The 27020-nt window shown below is 44.5% G+C and overlaps 1 protein-coding gene across 3 annotated transcripts; it reads left to right on the top strand.

Moving 5' to 3' along the window:
• The first annotated feature begins 89 nt into the window (after window positions 1-89).
• chl1b (cell adhesion molecule L1-like b) lies at window positions 90-26034 on the top strand. Of its 3 annotated transcripts, XM_070903525.1 has the most exons (30): window positions 90-189; window positions 1889-1906; window positions 2716-2824; window positions 3039-3229; window positions 3861-3983; window positions 5122-5292; window positions 5566-5592; window positions 5769-5880; window positions 6062-6243; window positions 7006-7137; window positions 7964-8104; window positions 9026-9137; window positions 9411-9577; window positions 9659-9824; window positions 9919-10043; window positions 10436-10537; window positions 10826-11023; window positions 11245-11315; window positions 12098-12320; window positions 13588-13703; window positions 13894-14098; window positions 14231-14353; window positions 17897-18076; window positions 19329-19358; window positions 20195-20266; window positions 22509-22616; window positions 22800-22961; window positions 23334-23465; window positions 24468-24540; window positions 25830-26034. In XM_070903525.1, exons 1-30 carry the CDS (start codon window positions 90-92, stop codon window positions 26032-26034), a joined length of 3876 nt encoding a protein of 1291 aa, XP_070759626.1. The 3 variants fall into 3 exon arrangements, with proteins under 3 accessions (XP_070759626.1, XP_070759628.1, XP_070759627.1); XM_070903527.1 differs by lacking the exons at window positions 22509-22616; window positions 22800-22961; XM_070903526.1 differs by lacking the exons at window positions 1889-1906; window positions 5566-5592; window positions 19329-19358; window positions 20195-20266 and having other exon boundaries at window positions 22536-22649.
• The last annotated feature ends 986 nt before the right edge of the window (window positions 26035-27020 follow it).

Below are 27020 nucleotides of genomic sequence, written 5' to 3'. Positions count from 1 at the left end.
GCATCTCCAGCGCGCCAGAGAAATGAACTGAGGACTGGGGGGGAGAGCGCTCGCTTCTTGAGGACGTCCAGAGATTTACCGCCATCACCATGAGGTTGCAGAGGAGCCCGGGGTTGGTCGCCGTGCTGGGTTTGATCGCCTGTATTTGTGCCTTCCATACCGCTACAGCCATCGACATCCCCCTGGAGGGTGAGTGCTCGTACTCTGCAGTCTGTTTCAATGCTGCTGCTATAGTCACTCAAATAACTACACACTGTCAGCAGTTTTCTACTGTCTATCAAAGAAGAAGAGTGTTTTGTTGAATATCCAGAGAAACAGGGACATTGTTTCTGGAAAGAAAGCTCTGCTGTTGAGTTTTTAAATGTACATTTTCAATGCTGTCAGTGCCAAACAAACAAAAATCCATTCACTTCCATTAAGTTACCGCGGAGGCATAAATCACACAGAAAGATTTCTCAAAAACCCAAACTGTGCGGGATGGGTGGAGGGATGCTTTCAGGGGTATGTGAGAAAATTTGAGTGAACCAACCCTTTAAATCGTTGCTCTTTAAAACATTTTAAATTGCTTCAACTTTAAAAATGTAAGTTGATATGTTGATTGTGATTACCATACTGGCCATAATTGTGCAGCCCTATCATCATGTATGTTTCCTTTAGACTGCAAGACAAATAAAGGAGCATTTCTGGAGAATTCTAACCCCCTCAAACAGTGCTTGCTGGAAGTTCACATCATTTGAGTGAACCATCCCGTTAAACCATTGCTCTTTAAAACTTCGTGAACTGGTTCAACTTAAAAAACCTCACTCAACATGTGAGTTAACTGAACTTCACTCGGCTCTTGAGTTGGGAAAGAAAAACTGAATTCAATTTACTGAACTTGAGAAAAACAATTTCTATGAACTTAACATGTCTTTTAACACGTGTATTTAACATGTATTAAAAGACACGCACCCGGTTTTCATCATGTATGTTTCCTTTAAACTACAAGGTTAATGAAGAAGGGTTTCTGGAGAACAGTGCATGCTGGGAAGCCTGCTAATATGTTGCTCATTTTTGTTCAGAAACTAAATTTGATGAGTGAATATAGTGAACGGAACTCCACGGTGCAGAAGTCAGACGACCTCATGTTTATCAGTTCTGAAAAAGGAAACAAAATGAAGTTGAATTAACTTGAAATGAGTAAAAAACGTAATGATAAAAGATTCGTTGTCTCCACTAAATTGCTGTTTGATGTTTTCCAACAATTCAGCTTGAATCGGGCTGAATAATAGACACTTAACAGTACTTAAACTCACATTATAAGCTACTTCAAGACAGTCGTTGAAGCAAGAGGAGTCTGTGGAGCATATAAACAAGGACATGTTATGTGTGAGAGTCTTACAATTGTTTATGCTCCTCTACAGAGAACTTGTCCTTGGTTAAACTTGAAGTGCTTTTATCAGAAAAAAAAGAAAAAAGGTGTTGAATAATTTAGAGGCTAATAAATCACACCATCGAGAGCTGTTACAACTCTGTCAATGGAATATATTTACAGCTATTATCTTGTTTGAATCAGGTCTCTTGTTTCTTTGTGTCGAGTCTGCGTGTTATCGCGGTTTCCTTGGAAACGCGGATCAAACCTCTCCCTCTAAATTATTCAGAAATATCTCTTAAGGGCTTCAACAGTTCAAACAGGTTTTCTGAAAAGGCAAAAGCATTTTTTTTTTTGGGAGGCGGGGGGCTCACTGATGTCAGAATATCGTTTTAATTCAGTCTTCTGTTTTGCATTACTCCTGTGTGTTTAGAAGGGTTTGTGTGGAGAATGCTTGCGATGTGAAGGGATTATTCCCAAACTGCTGACTGTTTTTGTTTTGTTTATTTTCCCCCCCGGCTGCCGTGGATCGTGTAGTTTTAGGTCATGTAAACAGTAAGTTCACTCTGCCGCACTGTAGCTGGTATTAGTGACATCCTCGGCTCTCCTCTGTTAATCTCCCGGCCTGCTGCCGCAGCAGCAGCAGCTTCACTTACAGCCATATGTGTTGGATCTGCATCTCATGTGTCATCAGTCATGACAAACATCACACTGGTGCTCTAGCTGCTAGGACTCATGGCATGTCCTCGCTTCCCTTCACAAGTACTACTAATACTCATTGTGTTGTGGGCTTTTTTTCCATGCTTAGCACGTGTCACAGCTCAGAGTGTAATGCCAAATCATTCATTTAAATGGCAAACCATCAACACTACATCTAAAGACAAAATCACACATGTTTTAGTTATTCTGAGTAACGTTGTTGTCAGTATTTTGTGATAAACACTGTTTTGGGGTAGAACTCTGCATGTAGAGACATACAATAATAAACGTCATAGTACAGTGGTTCCCAACCTGGGGGTCAAGACCCCACAAAGGGCCCCAATAAGAATCGGAGTGGTCACAAGTTACTTTTTCTCATTTTTGTGTGAAATACTGCGCATTTTTAACCACTTCAGGCTCCTTGAAATCCTTCAAATGAAACAGTCTGAGGAGTAAAAGCTTCTCACAGGCATGCCCACACTGAGGCCATGTGACCTGCGATGAGGGGTCCGACGTAGACATTGCTTTGTTCGAGGGGCTCACGAGCCACAAAGGTTGGGAACCACTGCCTAAGTATCATGTTTAACATGTGATACTTCTGAATGGAGCGCCCGCCGTGTTGTGTCTCTCACACTCTCATGCTTGTTTGTTTGTTTGTTGCCCAGTCGAGCAGCTGCCCACCATCACAGCGCAGTCGCCCAGCTCTCTCATCGCCTTCCCTTTCGACGAGAGCTTCCCCATGACGTGCGAAGCCAAAGGGAATCCCGAGCCAGAGTAAGTACAGAGCCTCGCGTCACTTCAGATGGCAAGAGGAGGAGGAGGAGGAGGAGGAGGAGGAGAGGATGGAGAGCTTGTTAGCAGACAGACAGATACCAATAACAAACAACAACAACAACAGTTTGGTTTAGAACTTGTATCACTTGAATGTCAGCACGCTGCAGTCTTAGCTGAAGGACTTGACATTTCAATACTGGCTTTCTTCACGTAGATTCAGATGGACGAAGAATGGCCAGGAATTCGACCCCTTTCTAGACCCCCGGCTGATGAAAGAGGAGAACTCTGGGACCTTTGTGATACCCAATAATGGGAACCTCACAGAGTACCAGGGAACCTATCGCTGTTACGCCTCAAACAAACTGGGGACCGCCATATCGAAGGAGATTGAGTTCATTGTGCCCCGTGAGTAACATACATCTGTGAGTGTGTGTGTGCATGTGTGTGTGTGTGTGTGTGTGTGTGTGTGTGGGTGCTCTGTTACATTGCTTTCAAAGTGATTCAGGACCAGCAGTCCTGTGTAATGACTGCACCTCTCCATTGTGAGCTTTTCATTGTATTGGACGTGGCAGAAAGTCATTGAGGCTCCCGGGACGCTCCGCCCCTCGCAGCATCTCATCTACAGCTCTGTGTTGGGGAAAGCATCAAATGTGAACCAGCCTCTCCATCATTTGCTTTGCTACGTTTTTCATTTTGTTCCCAGGCACAGTACATAAATTCTCCGTGAAAATCCACTCCAACGGGGACTTTTGACTAAATTTGGCTCAGCTTCAACCTCTCAGCAGTGGTGACAAGCCTCGCACAATAGTAGTAGCGATGTCTGTTTCGTTTTCTGCAGGCCAAGCGCTGAAAAAACAAAAACAAACAAAAAATCCCATAGAATTCAGTCAGAGCTCAGGAAACACGTGCTCTGCCTCCCACTAAATTCAAGAATGACATTACTGCCACCTTCTGGAGAGGAAGAGAACTGCATGGTTGAGTTTCTTCATTCATGTCTGACTCCATTTACTCACCGTAGGCTCTGACTTTCTTCTAGATGTTCCAAAGTTTCCTAAAGAGACACTTGAGCCCGTTGTGGTGGAGGAAGGCCAGCCTTTCGTTTTACAGTGTGACCCCCCTAAAGGAATACCTCCTCTGCAGATCTACTGGATGACTATCAGTAAGTGATGCCTCTTGTTTATGACAAATCAATACGCAAGTTAGTTCAAAATACACATTTTAGCATATTTTAACAGCTTTTATTCTCACCCGTGATATGTTGTGTATGTAGGTGTAGTTCAAGCTTTAGGGACATTCCCCTCATTCCCCGAACTGATTCGCCCCTTTAAACCTCGCCGATCTGAAGGTGGGTCGGCCATTACAAACCGGTCAGACAAGCATTGTTCAGACCCACAGAACTTCATTTTGTATTCAGATGATTGGAGATCCCAAAGTCCCCTCAGGTAGAAGTCTTGGTTTTGAATGCTTCCCTAACGGCAGTGGTGGAAGAAGTATTCAGATCGGTAACTTAACGGTATTACATGTAACACTACATATTACATGTATTAATTGCTTTTTATTGCCTTAAAGTATCAAGTATCGTACAACAATGTGAAATCACTCCATTACAAGTAACAGTCCTTCATTCACTTATGTAGAGGCACAGATGTATTAACAGCTAAATGTACATAAAGTATCAAATTAAAAGTACCCTTTCTATAGAAAAATGTCCCCAATGGCTGATATGTTATTATAATGTGACTTTATTACATTTATACTGATGCATCAATGCCTAACCAGCATTTTACTGTTATAGCAGGCTGAGATGGAGCTGGTTTTAACTACTTCACATGCACAAAGGTAGTGTAGTCCAGTGATTTCCAACTGAGTAACCCCCTCCAAATGGTCACAAGATGAATCTTAAGGGTCATGAGATCATTCGTGGGGGTACAAAATAAATTCTGCTACACAAATTTGTGTATTTGTTTGGACTTTTCTCTAATTGTTGCTTATTTTGGTGAAATATTGGATGCGTTGTGTTTTATAAACCCAGCTATTAATATAACTATGTGTAACTTGTAACTAAAGTTGTCAGATTAATGCAGGAAGTAAAGCTGGAAGCTGAAAATGGTACTACAGTACTAAATAGAGTAAATGTACTTAACGGGGGGGGAAAAAAAAAACATTGTCGTGGTGTTAAAATAGAGGTCAGTTGTTGTCAGACTTTCTCACGGCTGAGAAATGCTTTGGTTTGAAGGCAAATGACCAGAAACAAGGAGGCCGAGATCCACATGAACTCCTCCTCTTTCTGTGCCCAGATCTCCAGCACATTGAGCAGGACGAGAGGGTGTCTATGGGCCTGAACGGAGACCTTTACTTCTCTCACGCCGAGGAGAAGGACAGCAGGAGAGACTACTGCTGCTTCGCCGCCTTCCCGAGGATACGAACCATCGTTCAGAAGACCGCCATGTCCGTCATTGTCAAGACAAGTAGGCGTCGCCCCAGCTTCTTTGCCATCTCTCAAGTGCTGTTTACCTCTCAGACCAGCTGTGTTTTTCAGAGCGCTGATCATTCCCAACACGTTCATTCATGGAGCCGTCCAAGAGCCGTGCTTGTCTTGTTTACGTGCATCTCCTTGGTTTTGTTTTGTGATTTTGAACCTGGTGATGTTTGTCATGATGTTTCCATGCTGTCCTCATGTTCATTGTTTTTTTTTGTTTGTTTGTTTGTTTTTTTCCCTGTCTCATCCACCCCCATTTCAGAAAAAAGTGACACGAGTCCTGAAACTGGTGAGTTTGAAGTTTTTAGAGTAATGTAACATGTGCTGAGTATCATCTTTAAACAGCTGTGTGCACAAGGCCGGCGTGTGAATATGAATGTATGAGAATTAAGTGCAGCCTCTGGGAAACCGCATTACTTGTGTGATTCCTATTATGTCATCTAATGCTCCGCTATGCTTCCTCAGCTAATGCAATCCTGGAGAGAAGACCCTCTCTTCTGATGCCCTCTGGTGACAGATCAGAGACACAGCTGGTCAAAGGAGAGGACTTGAAATTGGAGTGTATTGCTGAGGGATTGTGAGTAATAACGAGTTTCTTACACATTCTATAATATTTTTTTACATTTTTATTTTTATTTTCTTTCAACATTGTAGATTTTTGGATTTGGATTTACATTCATTTCCAAAAAAGTCAGCACAGTTTGTCATTTTCTGTCATTCGGAGTATTCAGACTCACTCTTTGTCCCCTCTCTGTCAGTCCAACTCCACAGGTTGAGTGGGTGAAGATGGGTCATCAACTTCCCGATAAAGCAAAACTGGAGAATCACGGGAAATTGCTGATTGTGCCGAGAGTTGAGCAGGAGGACGGTGGGAAGTACATGTGCAAGGCAAAGAACGCGCTTGGACAAGCTGCCCATTACTTCACGGTGACAGTAGAAGGTAATAATAGGCTGATCCTTCACGAAGAATTAGTAGCTCCAATAAAACAGCATTTGATGATCCTTTAAAAGGAGCAAGATTATGTTCAGTGGCGACGTACTTTACTGCAGTAATATTACGAATACAACAATGTAAACAAAGTATTGTCTGCTAAATGTACTTCAAGGAACAATTTAAAGCGCTCACTGTACGTACAAAATGTGACGGATATGTGAGAAATATTTTCATTCTCATTCTGAGCTTTCTTTTTTTTTTTTTTGTGAAATATTGGATCATTTGGGCCTCAAAAAGTGATTTAAATGAAACCATCAGAGACGTTTAGAGAGGAACAGTCTGGCAGAAATACTAACAGCTCACAGACATCTGAAATCCAACACTGGGCGTGTTTATGTAAGAAGTTGGGGGGAAAAAAGTTCATTTCTAGTCACTAAAAAAAGTGTGAAATGTTGTGGAGTACAAGTATAAAGTAGCAGAAAATGGCAATACATAAGTAAAGTACAAGTACCTCGGGACTGTTCTTAAGTACGGTACACGTAGACGTGAGTAAATGTACTTTCTGTTTACTTTAAATGTTAAATATACTTCACTTTCCTCCACTGATGAAGTTTAGAGTACATTGTATGTGTACTGTAGCTGCTAAAGGGGATGTTCTGTTAATAGAAAGACCGGAGCGTGGTTATGTGCACATCACTATATATATATATTCTTTCTCATAATGAACCTCATCAGTTTGATAACACCACGCTGACTGTGTCTTCCCAGAGCCTCCAGAGTGGGTGTCTGAGCCCGAGAGCCAGCTCAGTATGATCGGCTCCAACGTGCTCATCAGGTGCTCTGCCGGCGGGAGTCCCCGGCCGACTGTAACATGGAGGGTGAACGGGGTCCCTCTGCGGGGTCAGTCCCTCCACAGACTCACTTCACTATTTGGGACGCTTCTCCTTGACGGGGCTGTTTTAAATGAACAGAGAGGCCAGATATTGTTTTCCCTCTTTGATGCAACATATAACATGGGGGGAGTGTTTAAAAGTGGGTGGGAGAGATAGCCCCGGCTTGTTGGACTAGGGGTGTCGTTCTTCAGCTGGAAGAGATCCTGGGTTCACATTCTGGACGAGGCCTGTTATTGTGAATTCCCCCGCTAGTGATCAATAAAGTCTTTCTCCGAAAAAGTCGATTTGGATGTAAAATTGTGAAGGAACAAAAACTTTTAGCATGTTTTATTAAAGAAGAACGTGTGGCTCCAAAGGGAGTCAGGAAGCCGGTTAGGGCTGAGTTTGAAAATGAGGGTGGGGGTGTGGCGTTATCAGACCTCTGTAGCCCCGCTCCTCATCTCTGCTTGAGGAGAGATGAGGAGCTCCCCCCATCCCTGACCAAACTGCTTGAGCTGCATTGTGGGTAATACAGGCATCAGATTTTGACAAGGGAGAATAAAAATGATGTAATCTCTTGTTCTGCTGCATCGATTTTGGATCCTTTTTCATTAAAATGTTAAACATTTGACGGAGCATCAGCTTCAGCAGCAAGGTTCAGCAGTGTCAATTCTCTGTGATTAAGACTGTGAGAGGGGACAGTTTAGATAGTTAGCAAGTGTGGGGTTGAATGAGAAGGGGGGGTAGTGAGTTCATACCTGTCTTTAATCTACATACAGTGTTGCGGCAGGAATGCTGATGATCTAAAACCTTTGTATTTTGTATTCACTGAATGTGTGTTTGGTCTATTACAGAGGCGCCTGCGGCCAACAGGAAGGCGTTAGATGATACCATCGTCTTACACAACGCCAAAGCCTCCGACAGTGCGGTCTACCAGTGTGAGGCCTCCAACAGACACGGGACCCTTCTGTCCAACGCAAACATCATGATTATGAGTAAGTACGACAGCTTTTATCCCAGTGAGCCGCTGTTTTCACATTCACCGAGCGCGGGACACAAACACCCTCGAAAGATACAAGTTGCAAAAGAGTATTCGGCTCACAGCGTTTGTGAGTGCGTGTCAGACCTCGCAGTGAGTCACTGGGAGACTGCTGACTGATGTGTCAAGCTAGAGAGCTGGCGCTGACGTTGGCATATGCCCATAAAGCAGCGAGGAGCCCAGGGAAGGAGGGCTGTCTACAAGCTGTGCCCCTTCATTCTGGCTAGCGGTTCTCCCCGTGGAGCAACAAGCCCGGTTCCCCGCCATTTATATGCTAACAAGTTCTCCCTCAATTCCATACTGATTTCAGGGCCATGAGACAATCATGCGCTGGCTTAGCAGTGCGGATAAAAGAAACGGAAAAGACAGAGTGTATGGTTTCCCGTCGCGCCGCACGAATGCGGGGAGTTTGTTCTCGGTGACACAGGAGTTAATAAAGCTGGACGGTCTCTGAATGCTGAAGTCCCAGCTGCTGCCTTTGTAAACAATTAGGAGAGACAGGCCATTTTTAATGGGAGGCTTTGGCCACAACTGATAAGGTGCGCCCGCTCGGCTAACTCATTATTCCATTGTTTTCTTCTTTGATTTCATTTTCACGTCGACACGTTTCTGACAACCTGACAGCCGAATAATTTTTTGACACAATGGAGCCCACAATTAACGCGCAGGGAAGGCAGCAGTGCTGTCGCCTCATTTAACCCACCCTGCCGCGTCCCTTCCTGTTTTGTCTGCTTTTTTAAAGCTGCGCACCTGATCTTGCTCAGTGTTGTTTTTACTTCCCAAAAGTCCTGAAAGCACAGTAGTGAAGGGCCGCATCCTCTGCCGCATTTCCTCAGCTGTAGACTGATGATTAGATTCTGCTGCGTGGTCTTTACAGATCTGCCCCCCATGATTCTGACCAAGGAGGGGGAGGACTACTCTGCTGTGGAGGGGAAGGGAGTGATGATGCACTGCCAGGTCTTCAGCTCTCCTCCTCCCACTATCACTTGGTAAGTGTGCAGTTTGTTCCTGTCTCCCATACACCAGCAGAGAGCAGTAGATCTCAACTGGTTGATGCATAGAGTCCTCATGTATACGGCGTGTAGTGACCTGTTGTCCCTTTAAGACGCGCCAAACTGACCCTGTTGTTCTATTCAGCAACTTTTAATGTCGTCTTTTTCTGCCACAGTGCAGCGCTCACCCGTTTAAACTGCAGCTGTGTTATATATTTTCATTTCACCTGAGAGAACTTTTGACGGGTGCTTGCTCTGAATGCTTCCCAGGAGCAAAGACGACTCCTCCGAATCCGTGGAGGGGCCGAGGTTCGCCGTTCACGACAATGGGTCGCTGGAGATCTTCAGCGTGGAGAAAGGCGACGTCGGGCAGTACACGTGTTTAGCTAAAAACACGGAGGGATCGTCTGCCATCGACACCATGCTCTATGTGAAAGGTACAGCAGTTCTGCCTGTGAAAGTGTTTGCTGTGGCTCCCAGTCCTTGAAATGTAACTAATGCGGTCGTGTCTATGGAAGATCCCACTACAATAGTCGTGGCCCCGGAGGACCTGCAGATCTTAATAGGTACCACGGCCCAGCTCTCATGCCACGCACAGTACGACAAGTCCTTCAGCAACGACTTTGAGCTCCTGTGGGAAAAAGATGATATGGAGATAGCCTTCAACTACACAGAGAATTCAAGGTAGGATACTGATTTTTACTGTATTTTTTTAGTTGTTTTTTTTTTTACAGCAGTTCTGTCAGTCAATACGGTGTCTCCATCGTTCTGTCAACAGATACTTTGTGGAGGACGGTATTCTTCAGATTATCAATGTAAGCCACGGGGACCAGGGTGTGTACACATGTGTGGCAAGAACTCCAGTGGACCAGCACACGGCCTCAGCGCTGCTCATGGTGTTAGGTGAGCTATGAACGCTATAAACAATATTCCCGCTGCAGGCCAAAGGATCAGAGACCCGTCGTGCTGCATTAATGTATGACACATTGATAAACGGATCAATACGTCAGGGAGCCAAAGCAGAGCGAGAACATGCAGACCATGGCTTTATTAGCGCAGTTGCTGTTTCTCACAATCACCCTTTTGAGTTACCGTTGTCATCCCTGAAGTCTGAAAGAAACAGTGGGCGCCTATGCGGCGATGCAGCTCGTTCCACATCCTCTGGCTCCTCGGGGTGATTTGATTGAACATTTGTTCCCTTGGCCTTTTTTTTTTTTTGTTATTATTTATTTTTGCTGCAGAGAGTGATGTGTCTGTGATTTTTCCAAAGCCAATGTTGTTGTGATGGTTTTCAGACGTCCCCGATGCGCCCGAGTACTTGGTACTGTCTGAGCACAAGAGCAAAAGTGTGAAACTGAAATGGATCCCCGGGGACGATCACAACAGCTCAACCACAGGTAGGAGGAGCATCTGCGCCTCTCGCTGTGAACAGTATCAATATGACATACACACGTTTGGGCATCATTCTGCATGTAAATAGATTTGTTTGATACCATCTTGTACAATATGAATCTATTATTGGTTCATCTGAGCATGAATTACGATTAGTCCCCCCCCGAGGAATACACAAGCTCGGAGCAGGGTTTGAGGAGTTTTTCCGCGCAGCTGGCGGTTAGATAAGCAATCCTTTGGCACGAGCCGTAGCAGCGCGGCGCCGCTCTGATTGTCTTTCTGCCTGTCGACAGACTTCATTGTCGAGTTCGAGGAGAGCCAGTGGGAGCCGGGGAACTGGAAGGAGCTGCTCCGAGTACCGGGGAACCACAACTCGGCCGTCCTCAAGCTCCACGGCCACGTCGACTACCGCTTCCGCGTGTCTGGCGTGAACACTGTGGGGAGGGGTCCTCACAGCGAGCCCACAGAGCGATACAAAACCCCCGCTGCAGGTCTGGGGCGTCCTCCTTTTCATTGTTCATTGTACTTTTTGATAAGGTCCTCCAGGCCACTTGAGCTGCCAACACTGCTGCTCCGTGAACTACAAAACACTCAGTCCTGCTCCATAATTGATTCCATTTTTGTTGAAAATCGGCTCTCTTGTGTGCCTATTTCACCAGAGATTTCTTCCATTAACAACGGCGACAAAATCTATATTCCTTCTTTTCTACAGCCCCTGACAAGAACCCTGAAAATATCAAAATCGAAGGTCATTTGCCAGATGAAATGGATATCAACTGGGGGGTAAGGAATAGAGTTTGGTCTTTTATTATCCTCTTTCTGCAAATTCTGTAATGTTGGCCACCTTCACATCCTGAATTATTCACATCTCCTACAGTTTTGTGAAGTTAAAGATTTTACAGACCAGAGATGAAGTTTTATCAATGTTTCATTGGCAATTACCAATAGGAATTTAAGAAATAGAAATGGCCCACTTTTGATATTTCATTCAGTGGTTCAGATCTTTAGAGAAGCCTTTTTCTGTGATCTCTCTCAATGGGTTTCCATTGAAAGCCGCTCCTTTCCTTTGATTAGAAGAGAGAAAGGAGAGCTGTGACAAAGAAGATTTTTCTTTTAAACGCATACAGCAATATCTTCAGCTTTATTGTAGAAAGATAAATCTCTCCTTCACTTATTATCTGGCCACCCTGTCATGGCAACGTCGCTCCCCGAATCCTGGATTCATGAGCTTCTCCCGCTGTTAATGATTTGCTTTCGCGGATAATGGCATCTCATTCTATTTCTCACGGTCCAACTTCTGTGAGGAGATGAATCTTTTCATCCACGATGTCTTAGCGAGCCCTATCAAAGAAGAGCCATGCTGCAAGACCAGGTCAATGCTGCCATTGTTTTATTAGATAGCAGGATGACGTGCTGCCAGTGTTCCGAGCACAGTTCACTGGGCGAGCTTGTCATTTTAATCCCACAGAGGCAGTGACATTGAGCTGTGAAATACAAGAAGCGTCTTATGCAACTGTGAAAGTCTCTATGAAACCCCCCTGCTTTCTTTTCCCTCCATTGTTCAGCCCTTGTTACCCATTGAGCACAACGGCCCTGGTCTGGAGTATAAGGTGAGCTACAGGAGACAGGACGTGGAGGAGGACTGGAAGGAACACATGGTGAAGAGACACTCGTTTGTGGTGAAGAACACACCCACCTTTGTGCCCTATGAGATCAAGATCCAAGCCAGGAACCATCAGGGCTGGGGCCCTGAGCCCAAGCTAGTCACTGGCTACTCAGGAGAGGACTGTGAGTAGTGGTCTTTGTCCGACCTGATGTGGCTTTATGTAAAGCTGCACTAGTTAATATTTGTTTCTATTAGCAATGGATCAAATTACTATGAGACATGGGAAAGGGGTCGCTGATGGTGAAATATATCACCCAACTCTGCAGTTCCTATTATCTCTAGGGAGCGTTTTAAATCTAAAATCGCAGACACTGGAATCAACTCACTCTTGTAAAGTTTGTGTATTTTGAGAAAAAAAATAAAACTTAACTTTCTTTACAGACTTTATGGTCTTCCAGTATAAGTTTCCTGGATTTGTCTTCAGGCGTTTTGAAAAAAAAAAAGTAAAAAACAGCTTTAAAATGTTGCTAAACTGGTCTGTAAAGTCGCCAAATCCAGCAAGAGAGTCGTTAAGTTGGCAACACTGGCCGTAACAACTTTGTAAGGCCATAATTTGTCAAGAGTGGAGTTATTCAGCTTGTTGTACCCCCGGACGACTATATCATCAGTCAGCGCTGCTTAGAGATAATGTGACACTGTTCTGTAGGGAAAAAAATGACAAAAGATGCCTGTAAATCAAATTTAAATCCATCTAGAGAAATGCTAGACCTTTGAGGTTTGCATCTCTTTTCTTGTTGCTATTTTTTTGTGAAAGGAGATTCCAGATAGTCCTGGTTGTTTAGTTCACTGACTTGAACTTGCACAGCGGCCAGCGTAGCTTTTGGATATGTGAATTTATGGAGAAAGATTTATTTCCACCCCCTTTCTGCTTAATTCTGACATCCAGGTGGATTTTGTGAAACTGTTTATTTATGAACTTTGCAATTTTGTTGAAATGTTTTTAGACTTGGAGTTTGACCTCTGCAGCAGTTCTGTCTTCTCAAGAGCAAAGCAGTCTGTACAGAGGTTTATTGTATTTCCTCTGTTTAGCTTTCTTCTGGACTTGCCCCCAGGAGGTCACCTCAGGTCATGGCTCTTCCCTCTGTTGTGTCCTCACTCAAGCGTGGTGTTACTAAATGCAGTATATATACTCCCTTTGTTTCAGTGGTTCTATCATTGAATTAGCTTTTGTGAGTGTCGGTAGAGTCCACTGACATCAGTCCCTTAGGCATTCCTGTAAATAGGTGATCACTAAATGTAGCTAGTAGTATAGTATATATTGGTCATTTCTGGTGTAGCTCTTAGTTGTTTTCGGGATAACTCAAAGTCGTGTGTCATTGTCGAAAGTCTGTCTTTTCCTTGACTTACTTTCAGCCTACTGTAGATTCTAATGTGCGCTTGCCTTTGCAGTTCCCTCTGCTGCGCCTGACGAAGTAGCTGTGGAGGTGATGAACAGCTCAGCGGTCAAGGTTAGCTGGACGCCTGTACACAAGGACAAGCTACATGGACATCTGGGAGGCTACAGGGTAATACCTCATAAAAACAGAGCTTTGCTTTTAGACACAGCTTAAAAGGAATGGCCCTGACCCGGCTCGAAACGTTTGCTTCTCTCACCCCACTCTGTCCTCTTCGCTCGGCCAGCTCAAACACAATAGCTCATTCTGCATTCTCTCACACATCATATACACATGCTGTATGTCTCTTTCCCCGATGCAGATAAACTGGTGGCGCCTGCGCAGTCTGTTGGAGTCAAAGAAAAGCCACAGAGACAAACACACGCTAACGCTCCCCGGGGACCGGCACCACGCCGCGGTACCGGGCCTGACGCCCTTCTCCGAGTACAGCCTCATCGTCATGACCTTCAACGGGCGGGGCAACGGCCCCGGCAGCCATCCCGTCCACTTCAAAACCCCAGAGGGAGGTAGGATTGTGGAAAAACAGCGTGGAGTGTATTGATTCACAACCACTGAAGGGAAAATCTAATAATAGCCAAGGAAACTGGGTTGCAGAATTCGACTGCTCACTGGGTGCATTACCTTCTTTGCTCCCACAGTCCCCGAGAAAAATCCTGTTTTCAGGGTCACGGATGTACAAAGGCACACCGTCTCTCTGGTCTGGGCCCCGCCATTGGAGCCTAATGGGATTCTCACCGGGTACCTCCTCGAGTATCAGCTCAGTACGTATCCCTGCGCCTCACTCAGATATAATGGTGGTGCCCCTGCACCGCCACCAGGATATATTGTTTATTTTCCTTGTGTTTAATAGTGTTTACATCCGTCTGTTCCTTTTCAGCCTGTATCCTCTTACGAGAAAAGAAATTGAGTATAAACACAAAAACACACAGGCCATATGTTTCAATTTGGAAACAGTGACTGCACATCAGAGACCTGAGCGGCCTCGCTGTTTTAAATGCGGAGCCTCTGCCTCCGTAGACAGACAAGTACAGTGCAGGAGTGTATTGGTGAGAGAAGGGAGGATCTTTGGCTTGCTGGTGATTGTCTAACCCATGATCCTCTTCAAGAAAGGGGGAAATCATTGTGCTGCTCTCATGGGGCCGGGGTCATGAGTGTGTGTATAGGAAACATGTCAGGGTGGCGTCCGCCGGTCTGCGTGCCACGATCATGGCTCAACTAGTGCTGACCGAGGCCACTGTGTCACAGCCTGTTAAGGTCCAGTTTTACTGCCCCCCCCCGCCCCTGCGGCCCGTCCGCAGGGGACATCTTCACCGTGGCTCACAGTCCCAGGGGATACCCTCACTGAACGCACTTTGCTGTCCTTAAACTAAAGTCATAACGGAGCCAATGAGTAACTTCCACCAACATCTTAGCGCCGCATTTCCCGGCTAATTGAGTTTGATTTTGCGGCGGCACAAGGGGGCCAAGTGTCACGCGGTATTTCATGAGCGGACGTTTTCATTGTGCCGCAGCAATAAAGGCTGATGGGACTCTTTTGAAGTGTGACTCCCCTTAACGGAAGTCATGTGCGAAATGTTGAGGATAATGTAGCCAGCTGTCAGGGTATCATCAGTGACACAAAGGGGAACTCAAGCTTCAGCGCAGCTGTTTCAGGGCCGCGCCCATCCTCGCGGTGGTCTTTAATAGCTTCACATCTCACAGGTTTCACAGGAAGTGCTGCTGTAACACTGCTTAACACGTTGAGCATGCAGGAATACCGGCTTTGAGGTGGCACGTTTCCTGTGTGAGACCTCAGTCGATCATTGTATCAAGATGTCACCAAAGAAGATCAGTGAGTTTATCAGCACGCTGGCCTGCTGAGTGGGAGAACGTGGACAGGATAGAGGTTTCTCCTTTAGCTGTGCACTTTGTAGTGATAATAATAGCTGTTCACGGAAAGCTCTTGCCAGTGTTCTTTTCTAAATCGCTGAATATATTCCTGAATGCAAAAGCTGAATGTATCCTTCAGTTCCCCTCAGCATTGAGTGGGTGGCATCATCACGCTGCCTTAAAGAGCTGCTAACACACTCTGAAGCCTCGGGCAGAGTGGGCCAGTACAGACTCAACAGCTCCTAGCCTGTCTCTCAGGGAGCCAGTCACACCACTTGACAAGGCCAAGATAAGTGTGTCGCAAAAGATCCGTTCTGTCATTTCAAAATATATTTATTTATTTATATATCATCAGAGCAATTTACTGTTAAACCCTTAAGCACATGTTGCATTGCAGTTTACAGTTACACTACAAATCTCATTTTAAAATGAAACACTGAAGAATTGATTCTTTATTTGCAGTTGCACTCCACCGATATGGAATTTGTTCTGTTTTTCTTCCCGTTTGAGCTGTCGGGTCACTCTCACAGCCTCGGTCTGTTTCGCACTACTCAAGGCCAACCGTGTTTGGCCCAGTAGGCATGAAGAATATTTGGAAATATTGTAGTCTGAAGTCAGCGGAAGAGCCAATGTCTGCGACCTTCAGCCAGTTCACTCCAGAAGATCATGTGCACCAGCTGTCGGGCCTGAGTGTTTCCGGATAAGAGAGAAAAGTATCCATCCACAGGGTAGAAACATGATGCTTACCGCCTCTTCTCTGTAGCATAATTTACCAAAAATGGGCTGTTTTTATCCCGAGAGACAAAACAAAACAAATATAAAAATATTGCAATGTCTGATAACAGTGGGTGGTGTCCAGGCAATAAAGAGAGGCAGACCAATACATTCTTGTCATTGCTTCTGTTGCCTCCTACCAGAGAGAGACGTAGCACCTCTTTCACAGCAAAGGTCACCTCAACACCTGCTGTGTTTGTTTTTGTTACAAAGAACATAAATGCCACCTCCCCACCTACTGGGCTGCTTTACGTGGTGAAAAATGAGATCCCATCACCATGTAGACAGAGACAACACAAATATTTCTTTCTGGTTGTGAATGTGCGGGCCGCAATCTGTTTGTTTGCTCGATGCAAATAGCATTTTAAAGGGGTATTAAGCCAAACAAGCAAATGGCAAGTTGTCTTTTGCTCCAGCCAAAAAAAGCTAAACGCACAGGCCAAAATGACAAGTGACATTTGCTGTGTTTGGCATCGCCGAAATGTCTTGCGACGTGTCAATTGGGAGTATTTTAGTTTTTAGTTTTTTGGCTCCAAAACAGAGTGCAAACTTAAAGTTAAACATCCCAGTACAGGAATCACCAGAAATGATTTACCACCTCATACTGTACCAATACAAAGATGTAATAATAATAACCAAGGGATGAAGACAACAGGTTAGAGTATAAGAGGGTAACAACTTTATGGTGTCTTTTATTTTGAAATCTGATATCCTCACAAAAAATGACTTTGGGAAATGATATTGTAAAATGTTTTTAAATATGGAGTACTCATTGATCAGCTTAAAGTTTACAGTATTCTGTGAACAAAATATCAAAAAACTGGAAGCAAATAGTGAGGTGTGTGTTTGTGAAATGGCGATAAAAGACTGGGGAATAGTAATGTAGTCTTGGAATTCATCTGACAATAAAAAGTGGATGTTAGAGTAGAACAGCTTTTATGTCCTGTCATATCACCGTGTTATAAACTGATAAAGAAGCCAAATACACCGTTTTCTGTCACTCAGGCACAGCGTTTATTGAAACGTATTGGACAACGTGCAGTGCACAGAAAAGTGCAGCGAGCTATTCATCACTCACAAATCACATGTCAAGTTTCTCTCTGTTTTTTTCACTAACTTTCTTTGAAAAGCACGCATGGGCAGTTCCAGCTCGTGAAAGGTGTAACACCATCAGGATAAATAGAGCTGGAAATGTGGGAGATTAGGGGGGGAGTGTGAGGGTGTGCCATTGTTTTCACAGATTTTTTTTTTTGGGGGGGGGGGGGTCAAGTGGACAGAATTATTGGATTTCTTCTGGGAAAAGAAAAAGAACTTAATGCAAAAAACACTATAAAATGGGACCAGGATCAGTAGATAGTGTAATCAAGTTGATATCATTTTTGATTTAAAGTTGATCTTGAAAACGTGGAACAAAGTTGCCTTATTACAACGTGTGTAAAATGAAACAGCCCCTTCTTTTCCCCTTTTTCAATATATTTACGATCTAGTTACATGGTGTGAACTAGGGTGGGAGCTAATAGGGGCCCCCTTTCAGTGACAGTGCAACACCATCAGTGTTGTGTAAGAACAGGGTATACAAAGTAGTTCTTCCTTTCCCTTTCACCCAGTCTGATACCCCCTTTTTTTTTTCTTTTTCTTTTTTTTACTATTTTTACATCTAGTCAACGACACGGAGGACGTGGGGCCACTGCAGACGGTGGACATCAGCAACCCCGACACCACCCAGTGGATCCTGCGCGACTTGGAGCCTGTGAGCAAATACAAGTTGTACCTGCGCTCCTGCACCACGGTGGGCTGCGGGCCTGTGGTCAGCGAGGAGTGCACCACTACCCTGGAAAGAAGTGAGTGATGGAGGGTTCGGGAAAACAAACGACCAGGTGGTGCAAGTGTGGGTGAGCTTGTGGGCGAGTGTGTCGCTTCCCGGTAGAGACAGTGAGAGACGCAGAACGCAGGATTCGAAGCGAAGTAGGCGACAAAGCCATTTCACTTTTCTTTTTTTTTTTTTCAAAAATGGCGTTGAACTAGAGGGATATGATATACGCCCGGGCAGCCAAGCCTTTCATATCTCCATGTAAGTAATTTTTGTGGATAAACAATTTCACATGGGCGCAGTGGGGGTTTCCATTTGTCACTGTCACGAGAGAGCAAGTGCTTATTGATCGGACGAAGAGCGCGAGCCATGAAACAATCAGTGAAGGAACAGAATTGCTTTGAGCAGGAGGGAAACTGCAGGTTTTGATGTTGAAATTGTGTGATCACGAAAGAGCTCGGTGAGTAAGTAATCGTAATGAGCCGGCTTGTAGCATGTAATCTTTTCTTTTCAACTACTTGTCACTTGTTGAGGACTGCGCGCCGCACTTCAGCGTGCTCAAAACTCAAAGTCAAGGTTCGGGCGGGAAAACGAAACAGGAAACTGTCCTGGGATCCACCTGAGTGTCAGAGCAAAAAAAAAAAACAAACAAAAACAAAACAAAAACAAAACAAAAAAACGGACTGGAGCGTCAGACGCCGTCAGCATGAATAATGGGATGGCGTTATGCAACAAAAAATAAAAATAAATAATAATAATAATAATAAAAAGCCCAGCTTAATGTTGAAACACACTGCAGGTGTTGAATATCCCGGAGGTTGCTTAGTATTCACTGGAGGAACCCTTACAATCACAGAAAGAAACTTAATTGGCTCTTAGGGGCTGTTTGTTTGCGTGCTGGAAAAAGCCAGAAAAAAAAAAATGATTACAGGGAGAAGGACACATCTTTTTATGTACTGAATTGCAATTTTGTGGAGCTCTTACATGTATGTGTGCGTGAGACTCTTAATGATTTGAGCATGAAAGTGATTCGTGGCATTTTTACCATCGCTGTGTGTGTGTGTGTGTGTGTGTGTGTGTGTGTGTGTGTGTGAACATGTCAGTGTTGTTTCTGTTAATTGTCCTCTTGCCTGCTTCCTCTCGCACCACTAAAAAGTGCATTGCTTTGAGCATTACCTTTGATCGCACTGTGTGTGTTGTTGATGTGTGCGAGTGTGGAAACGTCTGCTTAGCGATGCTTTGCTTCTGTCTTTTTTTCTGCCCACCCCCCCCCCACCCCCCAGCTCCCACTTTGGCACCCGCTGTCGGCCTCAGTATGTAGATCCGTGTTCATGTAGAAACACATGCAGAACCTCAAACTGCTCTGAAGTACTGTAGTAGTAGTAGTAACATTAATACTTTGACATGTTTAACAGATTAGTATTGTAGGTAGTGGGTGCATGCTTTAGATTTAGATTTATGTGGACAGGTGTGGATGCTGCGGGCCTGAAGAAATCATCGGGTTTCCAGTCTCACACAGTTCAATGCATTTTTTATTTTGCCTGTGCAGAATTAAGAAAAGCTCCAAACACTCTCGCTCCTCTGCAGATAATTGACCTTGTCTGCTGTTTGCCCTTGCCATCAGCAGAGAGCACTCTGATGCCTCCTTTCATTAGAAAAATGTCCACTTCTTCGATAAAGTTTGTGGCTTCCTCTCAAATAGCAGCGATAATGAGTAACCTAATTATAAATTCATATTAATCTTGGCTCATTAGTGACTGTAAACGAATATTGACTTTCATCCTAGCAACAGCAGAGGCAGTGCAACTCGCCCAGCTCAAGCTGAGGAAATAAATGATGCTTTAAGAGCCAAACCCCTGGAAGAAGAGCACCAGGCACACGCCACACATCCGTCTTCCTTCCTCTTACTGTAACGATGCGCACCAAAGGAGATGAATTCACTTTGAAAAGGCAACTTAAAAATCACCACATCTGGCCTTGTGCACGTTGTGTATGTATTGATTCCGCATTATGTTCCACCGTAGACAAGTAGTCCTCGGGGTTAGTTACTAATTCTAGCGTTTAGCTGAAGATAACGTGCTAGCAGTAGAACGTAGCGACCCCAAGCAAGATCCTAATTGATAACCACGAGGTCTGTCTTTCTTTTCAGGCAAGTCAGCTTCCCCCTCGCCTCCAAGCACTCCAAAGTCCCGAGCGACCAAACCCACTCGTTCCACCATAGGTAGAGCCGCAGCACGTTCCGACACGACAAGCATCACACCAAAAGCAGAGAAATAAAACATATGAAACCGAATGCGTGTTTAGGTTTTGTCACGACGTTTCGCAGTTGCTAGGTGACGGGGATGACAACGGGGCTCATTTTGCTTTGCTGCTCAAAGTCAATCGATACCACAAACACATACAAGGCTCCTCTATGTTATGCAAACTAATCAGCTATTTCACTTCTTTTTGTATTTGCGGTTTATGTCGTTTCCAGTGGAAACAAGGGTTGGAATGTAAAGTAAGTGGCTCCATCTTATTGTTTGTTATAAGACAGGTGCATACTGATGAAAAGGCTGGTTTTAATTTCTCTGCTGTGCCGCAGGGAAATCTAGGATACTAGATCTATATCCAGACCCAACAATGTAGCTGTAGAGTGCAGTCACTTGAAGGCGACAGATATGTCTAATTGTCAGTGATTGATTTGTTGGGCCTCCTGTACACGTCAGCGTATTGACCCGGCAGTCACCCGACATTTCCATGTGATCTTCAAACTGGGTAAACAGCATCGGCGCCCTGTGACAAGAAGTTGTCCGGGGCAGCACCTGAGCTAAGAGGGGATCGTGAGCTCACACTGGGAGGGTGATATTTACAGGACACTGAGATACGTGGATAAGTAGGAGCTGTTGAAAGCCTCCTATATCAGAATATTTTCTGGCCTCTGCTTGTAAAAAAAAGAGAAAAGCCTCGTGACTTTGAAGGGACGTCATCCAGGCCGTCAGCTCCCTGCTGGGTGAGCAGCTGCTTCCTGCAGCACTTAATAGAAAGCTGAGGTGCGCGGAGACAAAACGCAGCAGCCCAGCCTTATATTTTATAGTCCAGGGGCCTGTGTCATTCGAAGTCATTGCGCAGTTCCAATGATTGGAATTACCATAGTTGCAGACTAATCCATCAACATTAGTCAGAGAGTGTCATTTGCGGCGGTCGCGATGGGCAGCGCAGACGCAGGTGTCCTCGTGTGCTAAATTATCACCTGAGCAAATAACGCACCTGAGCTGGAGACACAGCAGAAGATTTGCATGTTTGCCATGGGGAAATGAAGTGGATTGTGCTTTGTTGACTAGCTTAGACAGCTGCTGTCAAGGCATACTTTCCCCATACTAATGATGCACATCATTCACTGCGTTATTAGATTGTTTTCCTTCCCGGTTGGGTATCAAAAGGCTACATTACACGATATGTCTGAGGTAGATGAAGCTTGGTACAGATGAAATTGGCTCTTGCTTTCAAAGCAAATAACATAACTAATATGATTATTAAAGCCCACTTATAATTAGATAGCTCAAAGAAAAAGAGTATAACAAGGGCTGTAGCTACCATCGAGGGCACTGAGGTCATGTCCTCTGTGCTGCTTCTGGGAATTCAATTACATACTGTTGGTTTCAAAGGCTGATACTGATTTTTTTTACTTTTAGAGCTGTAATTGTTTGGTAATTAGTAAGTTATCATGCAAACATGCCAAACATTCTCTCATTGTGTTGCTTCTATCTATTTTGTATCATTGTGGATCAAATGCAGTGACGCTTTGTGCTATCACTTGGACAAAGCAAGATGTTTGTAGGCCTGGGAGCAGGAGCTACTTAATAGATGAGTTGCAGACCCACTAAACATCTTTAAATTTGACAGTTTCTAGGCAAAACCTTTCAAACTAAACTGTGTTTTTTGGCATTTCTCCACCAGAATTATTTAGATCGTCATGTAGGGAGATACACATTACAGCAAATATAACCAAACAGTACATTTAATGAAAGAGATGAGATAACAAGAAAAGAGCCGGATGTTTTCACAGGGTCTGTCCTGGCCGTGGCTCTGAGTATAATTTCTGAACTAGTGTTGACCGGCGTGGGTGTGTGAAGTACAATATCTTTCTTCCACATAGTTTTGATGGCGAATCTCCCTGAAGATCTCTGCAGATCTCCATTTAGCTTCGTGGGCTCCACCTGTGATTCCATTTCCATATCCACATTACTCTTGTCATGTTTGCTGTTGTGGGATTCACCCGATTGTCCTGACTGTCCCCTTACGCTAGTGTTAGGAAACACAAGAGCACGCTCGCCTCTCGCGCAGAAGGTGAAGCGCAACATCCCTCATACCGACAAAACACCACTAACACCTCCATTATTGGTCTTTGATCTGCTTTGTCCTTCACTAACCCCTTCTCTGCCATTTCTGTTCTTTCTCGTCTTCTCCCGCCTCTCCGTCAGCCCCGGCCCTGTTGAATGTTAGCGCAGCTGTCAGCGACAGCTCGGCAAATATCAGCTGGACATCTGGAGGAGAGCACACAGAGTTTTATATTGCATACATGAACAACCGTAAGCTCATGTTTTCTCTGTTAGTTTCTGGAAGTAGAATCTGTAGGTGAAACATCTGATGACTTTAGACGTGTTGTGTCTGAAATGGTCGTTCGTGTCTCTTCCTTCATACCTTCACTAGATTCAGTAGCTGTGTGTTCTCATGAGTACTAACCCACCACTGATCATTCACCCTCTGCACAGGTGAGGGTCTCTGGAAGATATCAGAGGCCTTAAACACCTCTAAGACTTTCCACATCATTGACGGGCTCGAACCTGGGACTGAGTACACTGTGCGCCTTGTTCCTAACGGCTGGGTTGATAATTCTAGTATATTTGAAGATGTTATCACCACCGGGCTAACAGGTGAGGAGGGGAAACCAAAATAACTCAAAGTTAACTCAAAAAACAAACAAAAAAAACTAAATGACCTCTCATTGAGTGCAGGTGCACCCAGCACGTCCTTGAGCTGTGACTCAAGCCGCGGTGTGTGGTCCTTCCGCGGTGTCACTAGGATTTAATTTAGCCCAGCCCGGACTCGCTGAGAGGAATTACATTTGTACAGCGTCCCTTACTTGATTAATTAGACAAGCAAGATTAGCTGTTTAATATTAATATTGGAGCGTTTCCATCAGCGAGCGCCCACCAGATCGGCTTCGTATCGATGTAAACATTCAATCAGGTGTCCTGATGAAAAGGTCAAGGGGTGTCAAAGTCACCGGGTATTGTTCTCCTCAGGTCTGGCCAGCGTCCACGGAGGAATATCCACCCAGGGCTGGTTTATCGGCCTGATGTGTGCCATCGCTCTCCTCACGCTCATTGTGTTGATCGCCTGCTTTGTCAACAGAAATAAAGGAGGAAAGTATTCCGGTAGGTGCTCACTCACCTGCACACACACACACACACACGCACGCCATCACCTTGCTTGAATGCTAATTGCCGCTTTGAGCGTCATTATATTTTCCATTTCACTGTTTGTTGCTGTGAAAGAAAGTATCAATCATCCTAGAATCCATTACAGGAACATGTAAGCTGATATGTTGTTTTTTGTTCGGGCCACCAAATTATTTCAATGCAAATTTATACAGAAAAATAGGCTCGCGCCTTGATAGGAAAATGAGCTTTCCTACTGTATGTCCGGCATTTGAATTTTGCATCATTTAGACACGCTGCTTTTTTCCCCGGCGCCAATCTAAGCAAAGTGCAGCCCACAGCGAGACAAAATGCAAATGCTGCACGCGGGGTGGCTGCGCGGGGAGTGATGACATAAGCTCTGTGGGTATCTCAGTGTTATTCCTCCTATTGGGGACATGAGAGTCCTTATCGGCTTTATTATTCACAGCTAATGGCCATCAGGTTGTGGCTGGGCAGCGATCGCTTCACTCGTCAGCAGAAAAAAAGAGCGAGAGACGCAGCTCTGTCCTTTTGTTTTCTCATTAAGTTCTCATTATCAAACATTGCTCCATTGCAACCTTGTTTTCTTCCATTTGCCCGAGCTGTGCCGTGTACATCACATATAGAACTATACATTTTGACTTGTACTGTATTTCATATTTTTTTTATCATGAATTTAACATAAACAGAACATTGAGATGAAAATCTTACACGAGATAAAGCTGGATTTTTATATAAAATAAAATGTATATTTAAAGCAATTATAAAACAGGTGTTTGAACTTCTTTGAAATCATTGATTTGACACATTTTGCAATATTTTGTCAGGCTTGCATTGATCTTTCATTCAGTGGATGAGTGCAGGGAATCCGGGACTGAGACTCATTCTAACAACATTACAGTCAGGGGACTCCGTGATCTTCATTGGCAGCCGTCTCTTGCGGAAATCACTGATATCTTCTCTTCATTTTGTGTGCAGTAAAAGAAAAAGAGGACCTCCACCCAGACGTGGAGTCCCAGGGCATGAATGACGACACATTTTGTGAATACAGGTAAGCGTAACCCTGGGAGAACTATTTCACCACCTCACTGCAATTCACGTGCAACAGCGTATGAATTTCTCTTCTGCTAGCGGCCGTTTCTCTTCTCTCGGTAATTCTCTCTTGCATTCCTCCTCCCGCCGAAAAGACAACCCAGCGAGCACGAGGTTCACGTGGAGCCATGCGCTTCGTCTGTTCAAGACATTTGATGGACTGAGTAACTGGAAAGTATGTGATAAACAGCAGTAGCCTCCCTGAGCTGTTTACACATCAGTGTGTGTCAGAGTGGTAGCATCCCTTCATAGGACACCGTGATCTTAGATACAGTGTTGTGTTGGTGTTTGTGATAGGCATTGCATCACCGTTCAGATGTGTCCGGATGGTAGTTAAAGGCTGGCTGTCCGGCGCACAGTAGGAGGCTAAAACCAATCAGTGAAACTGAAAGCGGCTCATCTCCAGGGCAGTAAAAATCTGGGCACGTGTCATTAATCCTTTAGTGGTCCAATTCATAACAGCCTACGAGCCCCAGCACAACAAAACGCTGATGAGATGAAGTGAAAAGTGCCCAGTGTGACAGGAAGTATACGGTGTCATGTTGACTCCAGGAGCTGGTTGCAGCAGAATGCGTAAAAAAACCCCGTTGCTAGGGAACATTTAAAATCAACGTAAACAGGAAGTCACTTTAACTTGTAACATAACTTCCAAATATAGACATATTCAATAGTTTTTTTACTCTTTAATTGAAATAGTCATGGATTAGAAAGCTAATGTTAGCTTTGCCAGTTAGCTACACGGCTGTTACACATGTCAGTAAATAATCGCTACGGCAGAATTAGTGCAACCTGTTTAAATTGAGTTAATGATAGTACTCACTTGTGTTCTGAAAACAGGTGGGGCAAGCGAGGTTCATTTCTCATGTCTAGCGTCGCCAGGGAATAAAAAAGTAACTTACTTATGAACCCAGTCACATGGAAGCACATGACAGTTAATAGTCTCACAGTTAAAATGCATTAAAGGGTGCCGGCATGTGCAGCCTCAGTAATGAGCGCCAGTTTAATGTTCCCCTCAATATCTAATTTCTGTAACATCTGTCACTTTGTCATATGCATTGACGCACGTATAGTGTAATATTGTCTCAACGTGTGTGTGTGTGTGTGTGTAAATGCTAGTGTGAGCCACAGAGGCTCATCGTGGAGGCAGCGGTAGCTCCAGCCTGCTCCCTCTCGTCCTCTCCAATAAGCCATAGAGTGAAGCCATGGGTGAAATGAGGTAATTCTAAATCCACCTCGCCTCTCTTGCAGCGACAACGATGAGAAGCCACTGAAGGGCAGCCAACGCTCGCTGAGCAGGGAGATCAAAGCGGGGGACAGCGGGGACAGTCTGGTGGACTACGGCGACGAGGACGTCCAGTTCAACGAGGACGGCTCCTTCATCGGCGAGTACGCCGGCCGGAAGGAGAAGAGAGCGTCCGCTGAGATCAAAGCCACCGCGCAGACCCCGGCGTGAGGAGCAGAACAGAACCGCCGTCCGTCCCCCTCCCCCCCCCCCCCACCCGGACAACGTTTTCATTAAACCTGCTGGGAAGAACAAATGAAAGAGGAAACAGACATTACCCATGCCGAGCACACGTTTTGTGTCATATGTAATGCGTCATTGCCAACTGCACACTGCCACCCTCATTTTATAAATCTCTGTTTTGTCAAGTTGCAACAGAGTGACCATTACTAAATACTGTGTATATATAGTGTATATTGTACGTGCGGCGTGTCTTTTTTCTCTTTTTTTATAATTATTATTACACAAAAAAATGTAGAGGGCTTGGATTTTCTTTTCTTTTGTATCTCCATTACTTCAGCTGCAGTACTGTTCGTACTGAAAATGTTACTCTCCATTGCACATCATCATACAGTACGCAGCTTTGCCTCTGATGTCATCTTGTAGCAGACCACAGATAAGTGGAGATATCAAGTTGATATTTTTCAATCGGAGCAAACATTACTGACCTTTTATATTTGAAATGGATCCATTAAATATGATGTAAGATGTGTATAAAGGTTGCTTATTAACTTATTTTTTTTCCCCAGTGGTTTTATACCTGACAAGATAACAAGGACATTTACATATCATTACATATCATAAACACTGATTCTTGAGTCATGAATCTCCCTGTGATGTTAGAAGGAAATGTAATTGAGTTATTATGTCTTGTTTAGCATTTAGATCCACTGGACAGTGCAAATGACATCAGTCTGTGCTTACACCTTGCAGCAGTCCATTACACCCGCGTTCACTTTCTTTCCGAGAGCTAGATGAGGAAATTGACACGACCCTCTGTACAGTAAATATGAAGCTACGGCTAGCTGGTTAGCTCAGTTTAGCAGAAAGAGGGGAAACAGGGAAACAACTAGTCTGGCTGTTTCCAAAAGGTAACAGAATCCGCCTACCAACACCTCTAAAGCTCACAAGTTGTTGCGATATATCTCATTTGTTCA

This window comes from Enoplosus armatus, chromosome 3, assembly GCF_043641665.1.
Source record: "Enoplosus armatus isolate fEnoArm2 chromosome 3, fEnoArm2.hap1, whole genome shotgun sequence".
In the NCBI taxonomy this organism is placed as follows: Eukaryota; Metazoa; Chordata; class Actinopteri; order Centrarchiformes; family Enoplosidae; genus Enoplosus; species Enoplosus armatus.
This window is presented reverse-complemented; position numbering and strand designations above follow the sequence as displayed.

What these genes read in the sequence shown, in the direction of transcription:
- chl1b (XM_070903525.1), top strand. Translation starts at nt 90, where the DNA reads ATGAGGTTGCAGAGGAGCCCGGGGTTGGTCGCCGTGCTGGGTTTGATC. An exon ending in GGCACCCGCTGTCGGCCTCA is followed by an intron (nt 19,359 to 20,194) that starts GTATGTAGATCC and finishes CTTTCTTTTCAG; the next exon opens with GCAAGTCAGCTTCCCCCTCG. An exon ending in ACCCACTCGTTCCACCATAG is followed by an intron (nt 20,267 to 22,508) that starts GTAGAGCCGCAG and finishes CCTCTCCGTCAG; the next exon opens with CCCCGGCCCTGTTGAATGTT.